The following is a 12,093-nucleotide window of genomic DNA, read 5'->3' on the forward strand; positions in this document are numbered from 1 at the left end:
GAGACACACGCACACACGCGCGCACACACACACACACACACACACACACACACAAATACTGTACACATGTAAGTGCATATACACACCCAGTAGTGCAAAATCAAAATTTAAGATGTTGAAACACTGAAAAGGAATGACTATATATCCCTAACAATGTTCTGAAACTTCTCTACGTATCAGATTAAGATTGTATGCACATAAAAAAAACTGCAAAAAAAAAACCAAATAGCCACAAAAGGACACATCTACATTCATCACCTTTCACCAAGGTCTTTTATTTTATTGTCTGACGTTGGAGCACCACCAAGTGGTTACATTTGGAATAATATATTTTTCTCTGATGTCTAGGCAAGAAAAATACTTGGCTAGGCATTGTCATATTCAACATCTTTTTATCCACATCCACCTGCGCTCTATATTTTTTCTTAGTTCAGTGGCTTTACTGCACTATGTTGTCAAGGCAACACATAAGAAAAACATGTTTTTATGGAAAATCAACAATTTTGTAGGGTAAAATAAATTTGAAATTATTAAATCAACTTACAAAGCAGCAGGGGTAGTAGTTTAATATTGTTGTAGCTATTGTGTGTTTGATAAATGTTTTGGGTGTGTCTGTGTATACATGTAACTCTATCAGACACTAACTATTTGTTTCTCTGTCTCTGACCAGTTCCAGGCCTTGATTCCGTCCCATTACAATTTGCTCCCCAGTTAGACCACCTGGCTCCGGGAGGTGCTCATCCTCACAAGCCTCTGAGCAGAACACGCTCGGAGCCCCTCCCCCAGAATGCACGGACCCTTCACACCCATCTCCTCCAACAACAACACAGCACACAGCTACTGGAGAGGCTCAAACAGCAAACTCACCTGGGCAAGGTACAGAATGGAGAAGTAAAGGCACACTAGTTAAAAAATGCCTTTAAAGAATAAGTACAAGATATTTTATTAATTGGTCTACTATTGTGCCATGGTGGCAGGGTTCAATCCAGAATAGGTTGTGTTGGATGTGCTAATTTGCAGAACTTTATATAGTCACTAAAAACATAAAATATATTGAGTCTGCCTCTTGTTCATTTGTATTTATACATACATCTACTGAGGCCTACTAAAATGACATTTTTGCTGCAGTCAGACATTTAAACCAGGTCGGACTTAAAACTACATCCATGAAAAAGTTTTTTAAAGGTGCCCAGCAACAGTTATTTTATTACTTTGTGGTAATGTCTGAAGTTCTATCATGGAATCTGTAACATTTTTTTGTGGAAAAAAGGCCTTGGTTATCTTGTGTCAAGCCATTCTAGTGTGAAATAGAAAGCTTGCAGGAAAACTCAACTCAATTTGTGCCAGTTCTCATTAATATTCAACCAGCTAAGCTGCTTGACTCTGATTGGCTAACAGCTATCCAATGAGAGCCTGGCTATCAGTGTCCTTTACCCAGCGCCACTGGGTGAGCTCATGAATAGTAATGAGCCCAGGCAACATGACAGCAGACTGACCAGCTGTTGTAATTGGGCTGATTTCTCAGCTTATTTCTTTTCAGTGGCTAGAGCTGACAGAGGAGGTAGCAGTTCATCTTCACATTCACAACTTAACACAAACACATGTGGCCCTCACATATTTTTAAAAAAAATGCAAGTAAAAATGGTTTTGTGTGGCAGGGCACCTTTAAGTTAGACTGCTGGTAAAATATACGTTTTTTTAACAAACTTTACAAATCACAAACTGTGGAAGTGTATTGACACATAGGGGAAATATGGCACAAAATCAATGATGTTGGCTGCCTTTGCTGATATGTGTGGCTAACTGCTGAATATGGAATTACCTTCAATAAGAACAACTTTCTAGAGATTCTTGTGGCGCTCCATCTTTAGGAGGACAACCACAATAATCTCAAGGCTGCGATCTTGGATGTGGAATTTTCATTTTAAATATGTCAACTCTTGTCCACTAAGATGCCTTCCTCCAACAACACACTTCATAACATAGTTGATTCAGCTTGTGTTTATTTTTGTGATCCTTAATTAGTTGATGTTGGAGCCCAAAATGGCACATTTCCACAAGGCCCTAGGCATTTTTTTCCCCCGCTCAGCACCTTGTATTTACACACATCTCCCTCACCTGTTAAATTTACTTTATATGGGTTAGGTGAGGTTATGTTATGTTAACTGATACAGGGATTTTAGAGTAAGAGGTTGTAGTCGGCATATCAGTGTGTCATAGCGGATGACTCCTAACAGCTGATGGAAGACACCGGTAGACTACATCAGCATTTCTGTATGTGCATTTTTGAGTCTGCTGTCTGGCGACATTATGTCTATATATAAATGAATAAGTGCAAGCACACACATATTTGTCTGCATGTGTATTTTTCTTGACATAAATGTTTGTGTATGTGCAGCTGATGTCTAAGTCCAGCGAGAAGCCCAGACTGCATCAGATCCCCTCTGAGGATATGGACTCAGAGGAAGGTGATGGTACGTCGCCCACAGAGCTAACCTATCAAAGCAGAGTGAGGGCTGAGTCACTGAGGGAGGCAGAGCCAACAGCATCCAAGAGCCAGGAAGAGCAACTGAACCTGCAACACGCGCTCATACTCAACCAGGTTGGAAAACATGGCATACTTTCACACATGAATATAACCACACATCTGTTCTTTATCCAACAGTCCTGTAGGGGGCGGCCTAACACTTTCATAATCCTTGTTGCCATCGGAGGGTTTTTTGGTTTGATAAGTACTCAAGGTGGTCATTTAAGCTTGATATTGTTATAGGGTGCTTTGTAGGGTGCACTGTAAGCTGAGCTTTTTTCCTTTTTAAGAAGATGTGTCAGTCACTGATCAGACAACCACTCAGTCAGGTGTGAGACTTTGTCAGAAGGTATTGAATGGTTTTAGTAACCTGATTTTTAAGGAAAGATTAGGAGTCAAACTTGATATTGACAGACCCAGACTGCTCTAGTTGGTACAGGTCAGATCGGAGGAGCCAAATGAAACCATCTCAGAATTTATTGACATTGAGCTGGAGGAAGTTCTGTGGCTTTCAGCACCTAATCAGCCTTGAACACAAATCCCTTTGAGAGGTTTTAGTGGGATGTACAGCTGCATACTATATGTGTGGCAATGGAACTGATGTAATGAGCTCCAATATTTTCTGTGGTTCAGAATATATTCCTGTGCTTTCCACATTTTCTGTTCTTCACTTACTACTCTTAACTTTGACTTAATTTATGTTAGATATCAATATAATGATCTTAAGTTAGAATTACAGGAAAATATGACTTGACTATGTTTCGTCTTCATCACCCTCACTTTCTTTATGTAGTCGTTGCTATGGGAACAGCAGAAGCAGCTGCAGCAGCTGCATCGACAGATGGAGACCCTGGCAGTGCCCATGATACGTGGCAGTAGCAGTGGTGGGGTTGGTAGTGTGTTGGGTGTCCATCGCCCCCTGTCACGTACACAGTCATCCCCAGCCTCCACCTCTCTCACTCTGCCTGAGAAACCTCTGAGCCTGGCCGCACAGGACCCCAGCACCAAGCCACGCTTCACCACTGGTGAGTCAAACATGTTGACACAGTATTATAATAAGTATTTATAATCATTTTCTTAATGATATTTCAAATACAGGATGCCTCCGTGGTCTGGGAGTTAAGTTCTAATTGTTTAACCGCAACTTCCCTGCTTCAAATTTGTTTCATGTGGTTACCCATCCGTCTCCCTTATTTCCTGTCTATTAATAATACACTTAAAATTATACTTTATATATTTCCCAGCATCTAGCACCATGCACTGACCAGCAGAGGTAAATGCCACATTTACAAGTGAAGGAACATCAAAAATGAATGGCTGCCTACTTATGAACAAATCAAGACGAAGACACTCGGCAACTTGTGGTGATCTTAAAATGTGAATTTAAAAAAATGAAGAAGAAATAAAAGAAAAAGTATAATTAAAACATCAATTTAAAAACAATACTGAGACTTTTACTTAGTCAAAGTGTTTTAGGGAAAAAAGGAGAGACATGACAGGCTTTGTCAGCTGGTGGCAAGGCCTTCTTTGACCCACATTAGGGATCAATTAAAATACTACGACCCTAAAGGAACAAAAGGAATTAAAGACCCAGAGAACCGTGTAGGTGTTAATCTTAAACATGTTGGGGAGAGTTTCAACCCTCATGAGTTTTAGTACAGACTACTGTCTGCTGCCTGAGAAAGTTAAAGAAATAGAACTTAACTTCTAAAAGCTATAACATTATATTGTATGTGCAAAATGTTGAGCTCAATTCAATTTGTGTGCGTGTGCGTGTGCGTGTGCGTGTGTGTTTATATGCAGGCCTGGTGTATGATTCTCAGATGCTGAAGCACCAGTGTACATGTGGAGACAACAGCAGTCACCCAGAGCATGCTGGGAGGATACAGAGCATCTGGTCCAGACTACAGGAGAGAGGCCTGAGGGGACAGTGTGAGGTAAGACACGGGACACCATTTCATCCAGTTCTAACCTACACAAATGACATTTGATTGTAAAATAATAATTTTGAAGTCTGAAAATAGAGGTTGAGTTAACAAATACATGAGATTATGTTGGAGCACAATCTGGCTTCCCGTCTGTTTAACATTATTATTAATAAATAATAGTTTTAAAAGTTTTACAATATCTATGTGCATGCTTTATGATATGTGATGATTTTGGTCCAGACTATTCGGGGTCGTAAAGCCACTCTGGAGGAGCTGCAGTCGGTCCATACCGAGCGCCATGTGCTGCTCTACGGCACCAACCCGCTCAACAGACTCAAACTGGACAACCGCAAACTCGCTGGTATGCAACACCTCAGACTAGATTAGTAAATTCAAAAAATAATTAATTCTGAGTCAAATTTGAAGTTTCAAAAAAGTTCAAAAAAGTTTCACACTTTTAAGTGAGTCATTAAAAGACTTTTCTTTGCTGAGTGAATATGATCAGAAACATAAACACAAAACAGTGTTCTAGAGGTCCACTTCTTCTCTTTAGCAGAACTAAAGCTATATCATGAACCTTTGTTTTACAATTCTGACAAAACAGCGTTCATATTTCTGTCCTTGAACTAGGTTAAATAAGTTAAAAAGAAATTGCAAACATGTGACGGTTGTAATCAGGGCACCATGAATATTGTTAATTTGATGGATTATGCCAGGTCAGTTCATGTTTTTTATCTCATTAGCCATCTTGGCATAAAAGAATTACATGGGAAATAAAAAGAATCTAAAATGTAATTGAATGCATGTTTAATTTACAGTAATTGTTTATGTTTCTGTTTCCTCAGGAATCCTTTCTCAAAGGATGTTTGTGATGTTACCGTGTGGTGGTGTAGGCGTAAGAGAACACACACGCACACACACACACACACACACACACACACACACACACACACACACGGCTCTTTTTTGATCATACTGTAATTCTCCAAATGCTCTTAATGAAAGCTTTATAATTCTGCATCAATGAAAGATGATATTGTTTCAAAGAAAAGCAACAAAGAAAAGCAGGAGAAAATTACAAGAAAAGCAGGATATTAAAGAAGAAAAGAGAGTTGGTTTAGCTCAGTTTGCCTGACAGTCCGTGTCGGACCATGACAAGTCAGAGCTTATGAGAAAAACATGTCCATGACCGGAGATAAAAGAAATGCCTTAGTTTTCATTGTCCAAGCCAGATGGATAGTAATGCCAGTTTGTGAACAGAGAAGAGAAAAAATCTGAATTGAAAGGAAAATTACCAGTACTATGGATCTGGATATTTTAACTCATTAGTCAAAGCTGTATGTTTGGTTATCCATGTCCTAGAGAAAGGCTTCAGTTTTCTTTTATTATCCCAGTGGGATATTAACACAGACAGGCTTCATACAACAGATATTATAAATATGTCCATGCAATTTCTCTTTTACTTGTCTATTTGTCATTCAGTGGCCTCTATCATTTGTCCCTTGATTTGCAGGTTGATAATGACACCATTTGGAATGAGTCACACACTTCAACTGCATCACGCATGGCAGCGGGCAGCGTTGTTGAGCTGGCCTTCAGAGTGGCCAAAGGAGAGCTAAAGGTGAGAAACTAAACCTAGCAGAACGAGGCAGGAGTCATTCTGTCACCGCCATTAAGAGAACTAGTTGGAATAATGGTTATCGTGGATACATTCACTTGCCTTATCCCCAAGTTTTCATGTCATTTCTGTTGCAGTTTTGTTTTTGAGTCACCTGCCTTGCTTTACGCACATCTGCTTAAGGCATGGGAGTTAGGAGAACTCAAACGTGGTTTACATATTAATTGTTCCAAAAAACATTAAATTCAAAATGTACCACTTCCTTATTTCTCTAGAGACTGTACGCACAAAACAATTTGTGATCAATACTACCAAAAGACTTGTCCCCTTATCAAAGAATGATGGATGATAAAGTGGAGGCAAGGGTTACCACGATACAGACAGTCATAGTATAGTCATATTGGTAGTATTTATGATTGGTGATGCTAAACCTGTGTTACTAATTTTTTATAATCTCAGACGGTGGGAAGTGACCGTTTTAACCTTATACCCATTCACACAGAGTCACTGCTTTTTAGGCACTGGGTCATGGGCCAGGGACATCTTTGGGAACTCAAAGTTAGTGCGATGTAATTCTGGAATTTGTACTGCTGGCAGTGTTTTGTTGTTTGATTAACATGCATCCAGTAAAAGAAGCGTGCCTCACCCTGCCTTAAGGATCTAGCAACCCACTTCAAAGATAAATGGGTTTCAGGAAAGAGTTTTCCTGTCTCATCATGGTCTAAACGTTCTTCCTTTTCCTCCTCACAGTGATTATAGCCTGGGATGAACATGAAACCGTTCTTGTTTTTTTAAAATTATAATTAGTCAAACGTAAAAATTAGCTTGATAGGCAAAAAGTATTTATAGCTGCCAGCTTCAATAGACATAGTTTTACCTCTAAAAACAAAGCAGGTAGGCATTTGAGAGTTTAGGCTGCGATGGTGAGGGCCGCCGGGGGTTGCCGAAGAAAACCACTGCAGCCTGCAGCGAAAGTTGAGACGGATTCAACTTCACGGAACTCTCACACCAACTGCAACCAGACTGACAAGTCTAATCGCCGGTTACATGATTGGCCATCGCAGCGTGATGTGGGGTTGTGTTTCTCCAAAAGTGGAATCTGTCCCAACATTTCGCCACAGGCCGGCTGCTGATTTTTTTAAGCCTCAGTCTTCACTGAGACATGGTAGTACACAACCATTACACCACCCTACAACCACAGTACAACCACTCCATTTCAGAAAACCTGTTTTTGAGCTATACATATGGTAGGGAATGTATACTATATAAACTAACTTCCAAGACAGTTAGCATGGCATTGCATTTTAACCCAAACCCAACCATAACTTGTCATGACAAAAAGAAATGACACTTACTAAAAGAAGTCTTATGTCATAAACATTTATGACTTGTTTATGTTGTTTATGACTCGTTCATGACAGTGTCATGTCACTCTTATGTAGATACCTTCAAGTAAAGTGTAACCAAAAAATGAATCATGTGTCTAGAAGCTTCATACTGTATGTATATCAAAATAAGTCCTTTGCTCTTAAATAGCAATTATTTTTAGTTATATCCTTAAAGAAAGTAATTGTAAAGCCTACAACCTTACACAGCTAGTTTTTATCTTTGTGGTAGAGATCTGTTTTTTTAATTTTAATTGTGCCTTGTAAGGATAAGGTGTATACATTTATGTGTGCCAAGACTGTTATGTTCCTGTACATTATACAAGCTTGTAACTTTAAAAAAAATTGTAGTTTCTTAACAATATACTTAAAGTTTTTCAGTGAAACACTAATTAATAGCGTCTTCTTCTTCTTCTTCTTCTTCTTCTTCTTCTGCACAGAACGGCTTTGCTGTGGTCAGACCGCCAGGGCATCACGCAGACCCCTCCAATCCAATGTAAGTGTGTGTGTGTGTGTGTGTGTGCGTGTGTATGTGTGTGTGTGTGTGTGTGTGTGTGTGTGTGTGTCAGTGTCACATTCTCAGCCTGTCCTGTTCATGATGCACCGTCAGCAGCTTGACTAAACAAGGAAGATGAAATCTTTTTTGTGTTTACGTTGTTATTTTGTGTGATGCTTGGACTTGTCATCGTCTGCTCATTTATCCTGAACACAGTCCTGTACAGCTACTGGACTGTTTGCCATTTTACATTTCTGACATATACAGTAAGCAGATACTCTCATGAAGATGTTGGTTACAACATGAAAACAAACAAGTTTTATTTAATTTTTTAAAACCGTACAGACACTCCACACAGCCAAAGCAGTCAGAGGCAGAGAGCCTTTCCAACATTCCCATGACTGTACATCCCTCATGCTACAATTATGCAAAAAAAGTAGGAGCTAATAGAGAGATTCGGCATGTCTTCTTCTCAGTTAAAGTCTTTGTATTCTTCAGAACTTCCTCTAAATGTCTATTTGTGTCTATCAGGGGTTTCTGTTACTTCAACTCTGTGGCCATAGCCGCCAAGCAGCTCCAACACAAGCTCAGCGTCAGCAAGATCCTCATCGTTGACTGGGTAAGACTGCTCGTTAACTCGGGCCTCAGGCGATGTTTTCACTATTGTTGTTTTATATTGATGAAAACTCACTGTTGTATTCCCATAATACTCATATGTACTGCAATACCCACTAGGGAATGTATCTCCTGTGCTATTGCTATGTATAATATAAATATGTCTTCCCTCATCCTGTTACTAGGATGTTCACCATGGTAACGGCACCCAGGAAGTTTTCTACAACGACCCCAGCGTTCTCTACATCTCCCTGCATCGCTATGACGATGGAAACTTCTTCCCGGGCAGTGGGTCGCCAGCTGAGGTGGGTGACGTCCAGGCCACAGTGTTGTTCATTGTATATACTGTGCATTATTATTATTATGATGATATTACAGCCTGACGTGTGACCAAGGAACAGTTATATTTCTATAAACTGAGTTTTCCCCTGAATGACTACAAGTGCGTTTTTGGGGTTTAGGTTGGTGCTGGAGCCGGCAAGGGCTTCAATGTGAATGTTGCGTGGACAGGAGGACTGGACCCACCCATGGGAGATGCTGAGTACATCGCTGCATTCAGGTAGAACCAACTACCGCTCTAGTTAAACAATGCAATACAGGCGAGATACAGAAGAGAGACATAGATAGGTGACATATTAGAGCAAAAAAAACGCTGAGCATGTATATTAATATGTCATTTATTTGTGTGTTGTGGTGTTCCCATCTTAGAAAGAACACTACAATACAGAGACACTTTCTACAGAATATTGTACAGTACTGGTGCTCATATTAAGCCAGAAAATGAAATACCATTTTAAAATTCTTTTGGTAAATATCATCTGAGTTTCTGAAGTTAGTGCACGACATTGGAGAAGCAGAACAGAAAGTCTTGATTGAATGAATCATGCTATTTTTTCACTTTATTTCATGTGGTATCCTGTAAAACATTGTATAATGTTCCTGCAGCTCTTTAAATAAAGGATGGAGCAGAAAAAATTATTCAAAGTGTGGAGAATATGAGCTAAAAGAGATATGTATTCTGTTTCAGCAAGCTTTAAAAGGTAGCCCAATACTTTTCTGAAAGCCCACAGTGTCTTGGGTGTGAAATCCAGTAGATTAGAAAACAGACAAAAAAGTCCCTAGTGTCCCAATAGTTTGGCACCTGTGTTCCAGTTTTTGATGATCAATGATAAGGATATTCAGTGGAGCTTTAATTAGACAATTTCTTCAATTTTCTTTCCACTGAGACACAACAACAAATACATTTAAGCTGATCAGAGGCTCAGCTTCACATTGCCTCTGACGTACTTGTTGTGTAATAATAACCTTTATTATTTGGAGAGTATGTGTCTGGCGCTCCCTGTTTCCAATAACTTCAGACGCTTTACAGTAAATGGTCTCCAGGTCTTGTGTTTGACAGACTGGGGATCGTTAACTTCCTGCTTGTGGGTTGGATAATTATCATCAGGGGGTGTGCGGCACCAATAAAGTTTCAGTAGTGTGGGCTTTTTCGTTGACTGGTCCATCCAACCCCATTAAAACTGTGGCAACCGCATGGTTACTGGAAAAGACATAAGAGGGGGGGAGGGGCTGTCATTACTGTCAACCTTTAGTAATACACAAGATCGAATACAAACAATGCAAACATAATGCTGCTCATTTGAGGAGCTTTAGATAGCAAAAGGCAGAGACCCTGATGCTAAAGGAGAAGGCTCTTCGTTCTGTAGTGTTTTTGAGCAAAACACCGATTTCCCTGCCGGCTTTACGGTAGCCTCTTTGTAGCATGACCCTGACCTCTGACCTTTCTGTGAAGCAGAGCAACAGATTTTTCTATGAGAACAATTCAAAGCAGGGTCGTTGTGCACCCTGTGTTTCTGAGGGGGAACAGGTCACCTCCATGGCAGTAGCATGTCCGATGTTGGTAACACTCAAAATGTACTTGCTAGCTAAGCACGGGTGGTTAGATTAGATTACATTTACACACAGGTTAGTCAAAGCATTTAGTATACAAGAGAAAATGTCTAACATTTATGGTATATATTTTTAGTTGGTGGAGGTACGTCATATGTATATTATTCCTTTTGTCAGATGGACAGAGAAAACCAAAGTTTTTACAACGTGATACTGGATACTTTCGACATTGTCTTTGTTGTGCCCCCTTTAAAGTCTAAAGAAAAGCATTTAATGCAGTTTTGAGTTGTGTAACATTTGATGTTTGCAGATTCATCTGCTCATAATTAAGATTCAAATCTGTCCCTCCCTGTTTGCTGAACAGGACAAGTTGAGAGCATGGTGAACTAGGTAATGCTGGCTCCAGTGTTTTGTTTTCATGGCGAGAGACCTCCCTAAAGTTTTGGACGTTGTGGGGTTTCTGTAGTCTCTAGAGGATTCAGTGAGGTTTGTAGGTTGTTTGATTTTTTTTTCTGTCAAATTTAAAACAGAAAATGTTTTAATGTTTTATTTAAGTATTTGATGACAAAATTGAGTTAATCCAGTCTTCAAAGTAATCAGATCTAGGGAAAGTTGAGCGGGCCTTGCCGCCTTAAGTTCAATGAATGACAGAACTGATTCAAAGTATCCTTTTTATTAAACAATAGATTTGCCTGGTATTCAGATCTGGACCTAATAGAAGTTCTAAGCAACTCTCTGTTTGTTTCGATCGGCACGGAGCCCCCAGGTGGTCAGAGTTCACCACACCACAACGTTGCAGATAGTTGTCTGCTCACTTACAGAAAACAATCCTCGCAATAAGATGTGCTGTGAGAGTTGCAATCACAGATTTCAGGTGAAATGTGAGCTGAATGCTATAGAAAGTCAAATATTTCAGAAAAACTGATAGATAAAATCTGTGCTATTTTATATGGACGAGAGAAAAATAACTAGACATGAGTCAGTATTTCTGGGTTACTTTCTGCCTTTTATTAAAACATAGGACAGGAAATGTGGGAAGAGAGAGAGGGGATGACTTGAGACAAAGGTGAACTTGAAAGGAGAACATTCAGATTTTCAGCATCTTGGCCACCGGCCATCAGAACGCCAGTAGTCCATCTGTATAGCTCAATATCAAATATAATGTCTTAATAAGCTTTACAGGTCAGAAGAGATCTGTCTACTAATTATCAATTATAGAGCGGGGGTTCCGAATAAGTAAATAACTATAGTGCATATCCATTAAGCTGTTTTGAAGGGAAATCTCTCAATATGTTTGTTATAACTAATAATTATTATGCTTAGCCTCCCAGTTCACATAATCTCTTTTTAGACTCTAACGAGGAGGCACATTGCCTTAACAACTAAAAAAGAGCATTTTTCTTTCATGCAGTCGACATCTAAAAGGGCCCCGGCTGCCATCCACCGCCTTCGCACCATGCACTTCTTTGTAATTAAAAAAAGTTTGCAAATGTTTAATGGTCTGTGGGGGGGGGACATGAAATGAAGTGCATAAGCCATTTAATGCAATACATTTTATGGGTTAAAGGTTTTGAGTGCTTCAACTTCAGAGGGGGAGTGTTGTTGCATTTTCACCTTATTCTTCACTCTCACCC

The 12,093-nt window shown here is 39.6% G+C and overlaps 1 protein-coding gene across 5 annotated transcripts in view; it reads left to right on the top strand.

The window, feature by feature from the left end:
- Positions 1-12,093, top strand: part of hdac7a (histone deacetylase 7a) — a 63,040-nt gene that overhangs the window by 44,841 nt on the left and 6,106 nt on the right. For all 5 annotated transcript variants that reach the window (XM_034876069.1, XM_034876071.1, XM_034876070.1 and 2 more), the window contains 11 exons: positions 671-876; positions 2,399-2,602; positions 3,321-3,552; positions 4,331-4,464; positions 4,696-4,816; positions 5,301-5,350; positions 5,969-6,076; positions 7,899-7,954; positions 8,486-8,573; positions 8,755-8,874; positions 9,031-9,128. In XM_034876069.1, coding sequence (XP_034731960.1) covers positions 671-876; positions 2,399-2,602; positions 3,321-3,552; positions 4,331-4,464; positions 4,696-4,816; positions 5,301-5,350; positions 5,969-6,076; positions 7,899-7,954; positions 8,486-8,573; positions 8,755-8,874; positions 9,031-9,128 — 1,417 coding nt within the window. The remainder of the gene's footprint in view (positions 1-670; positions 877-2,398; positions 2,603-3,320; positions 3,553-4,330; positions 4,465-4,695; positions 4,817-5,300; positions 5,351-5,968; positions 6,077-7,898; positions 7,955-8,485; positions 8,574-8,754; positions 8,875-9,030; positions 9,129-12,093) is intronic.

This window comes from Etheostoma cragini, chromosome 7 (genome assembly GCF_013103735.1).
Source record: "Etheostoma cragini isolate CJK2018 chromosome 7, CSU_Ecrag_1.0, whole genome shotgun sequence".
NCBI lineage: Eukaryota > Metazoa > Chordata > Actinopteri > Perciformes > Percidae > Etheostoma > Etheostoma cragini.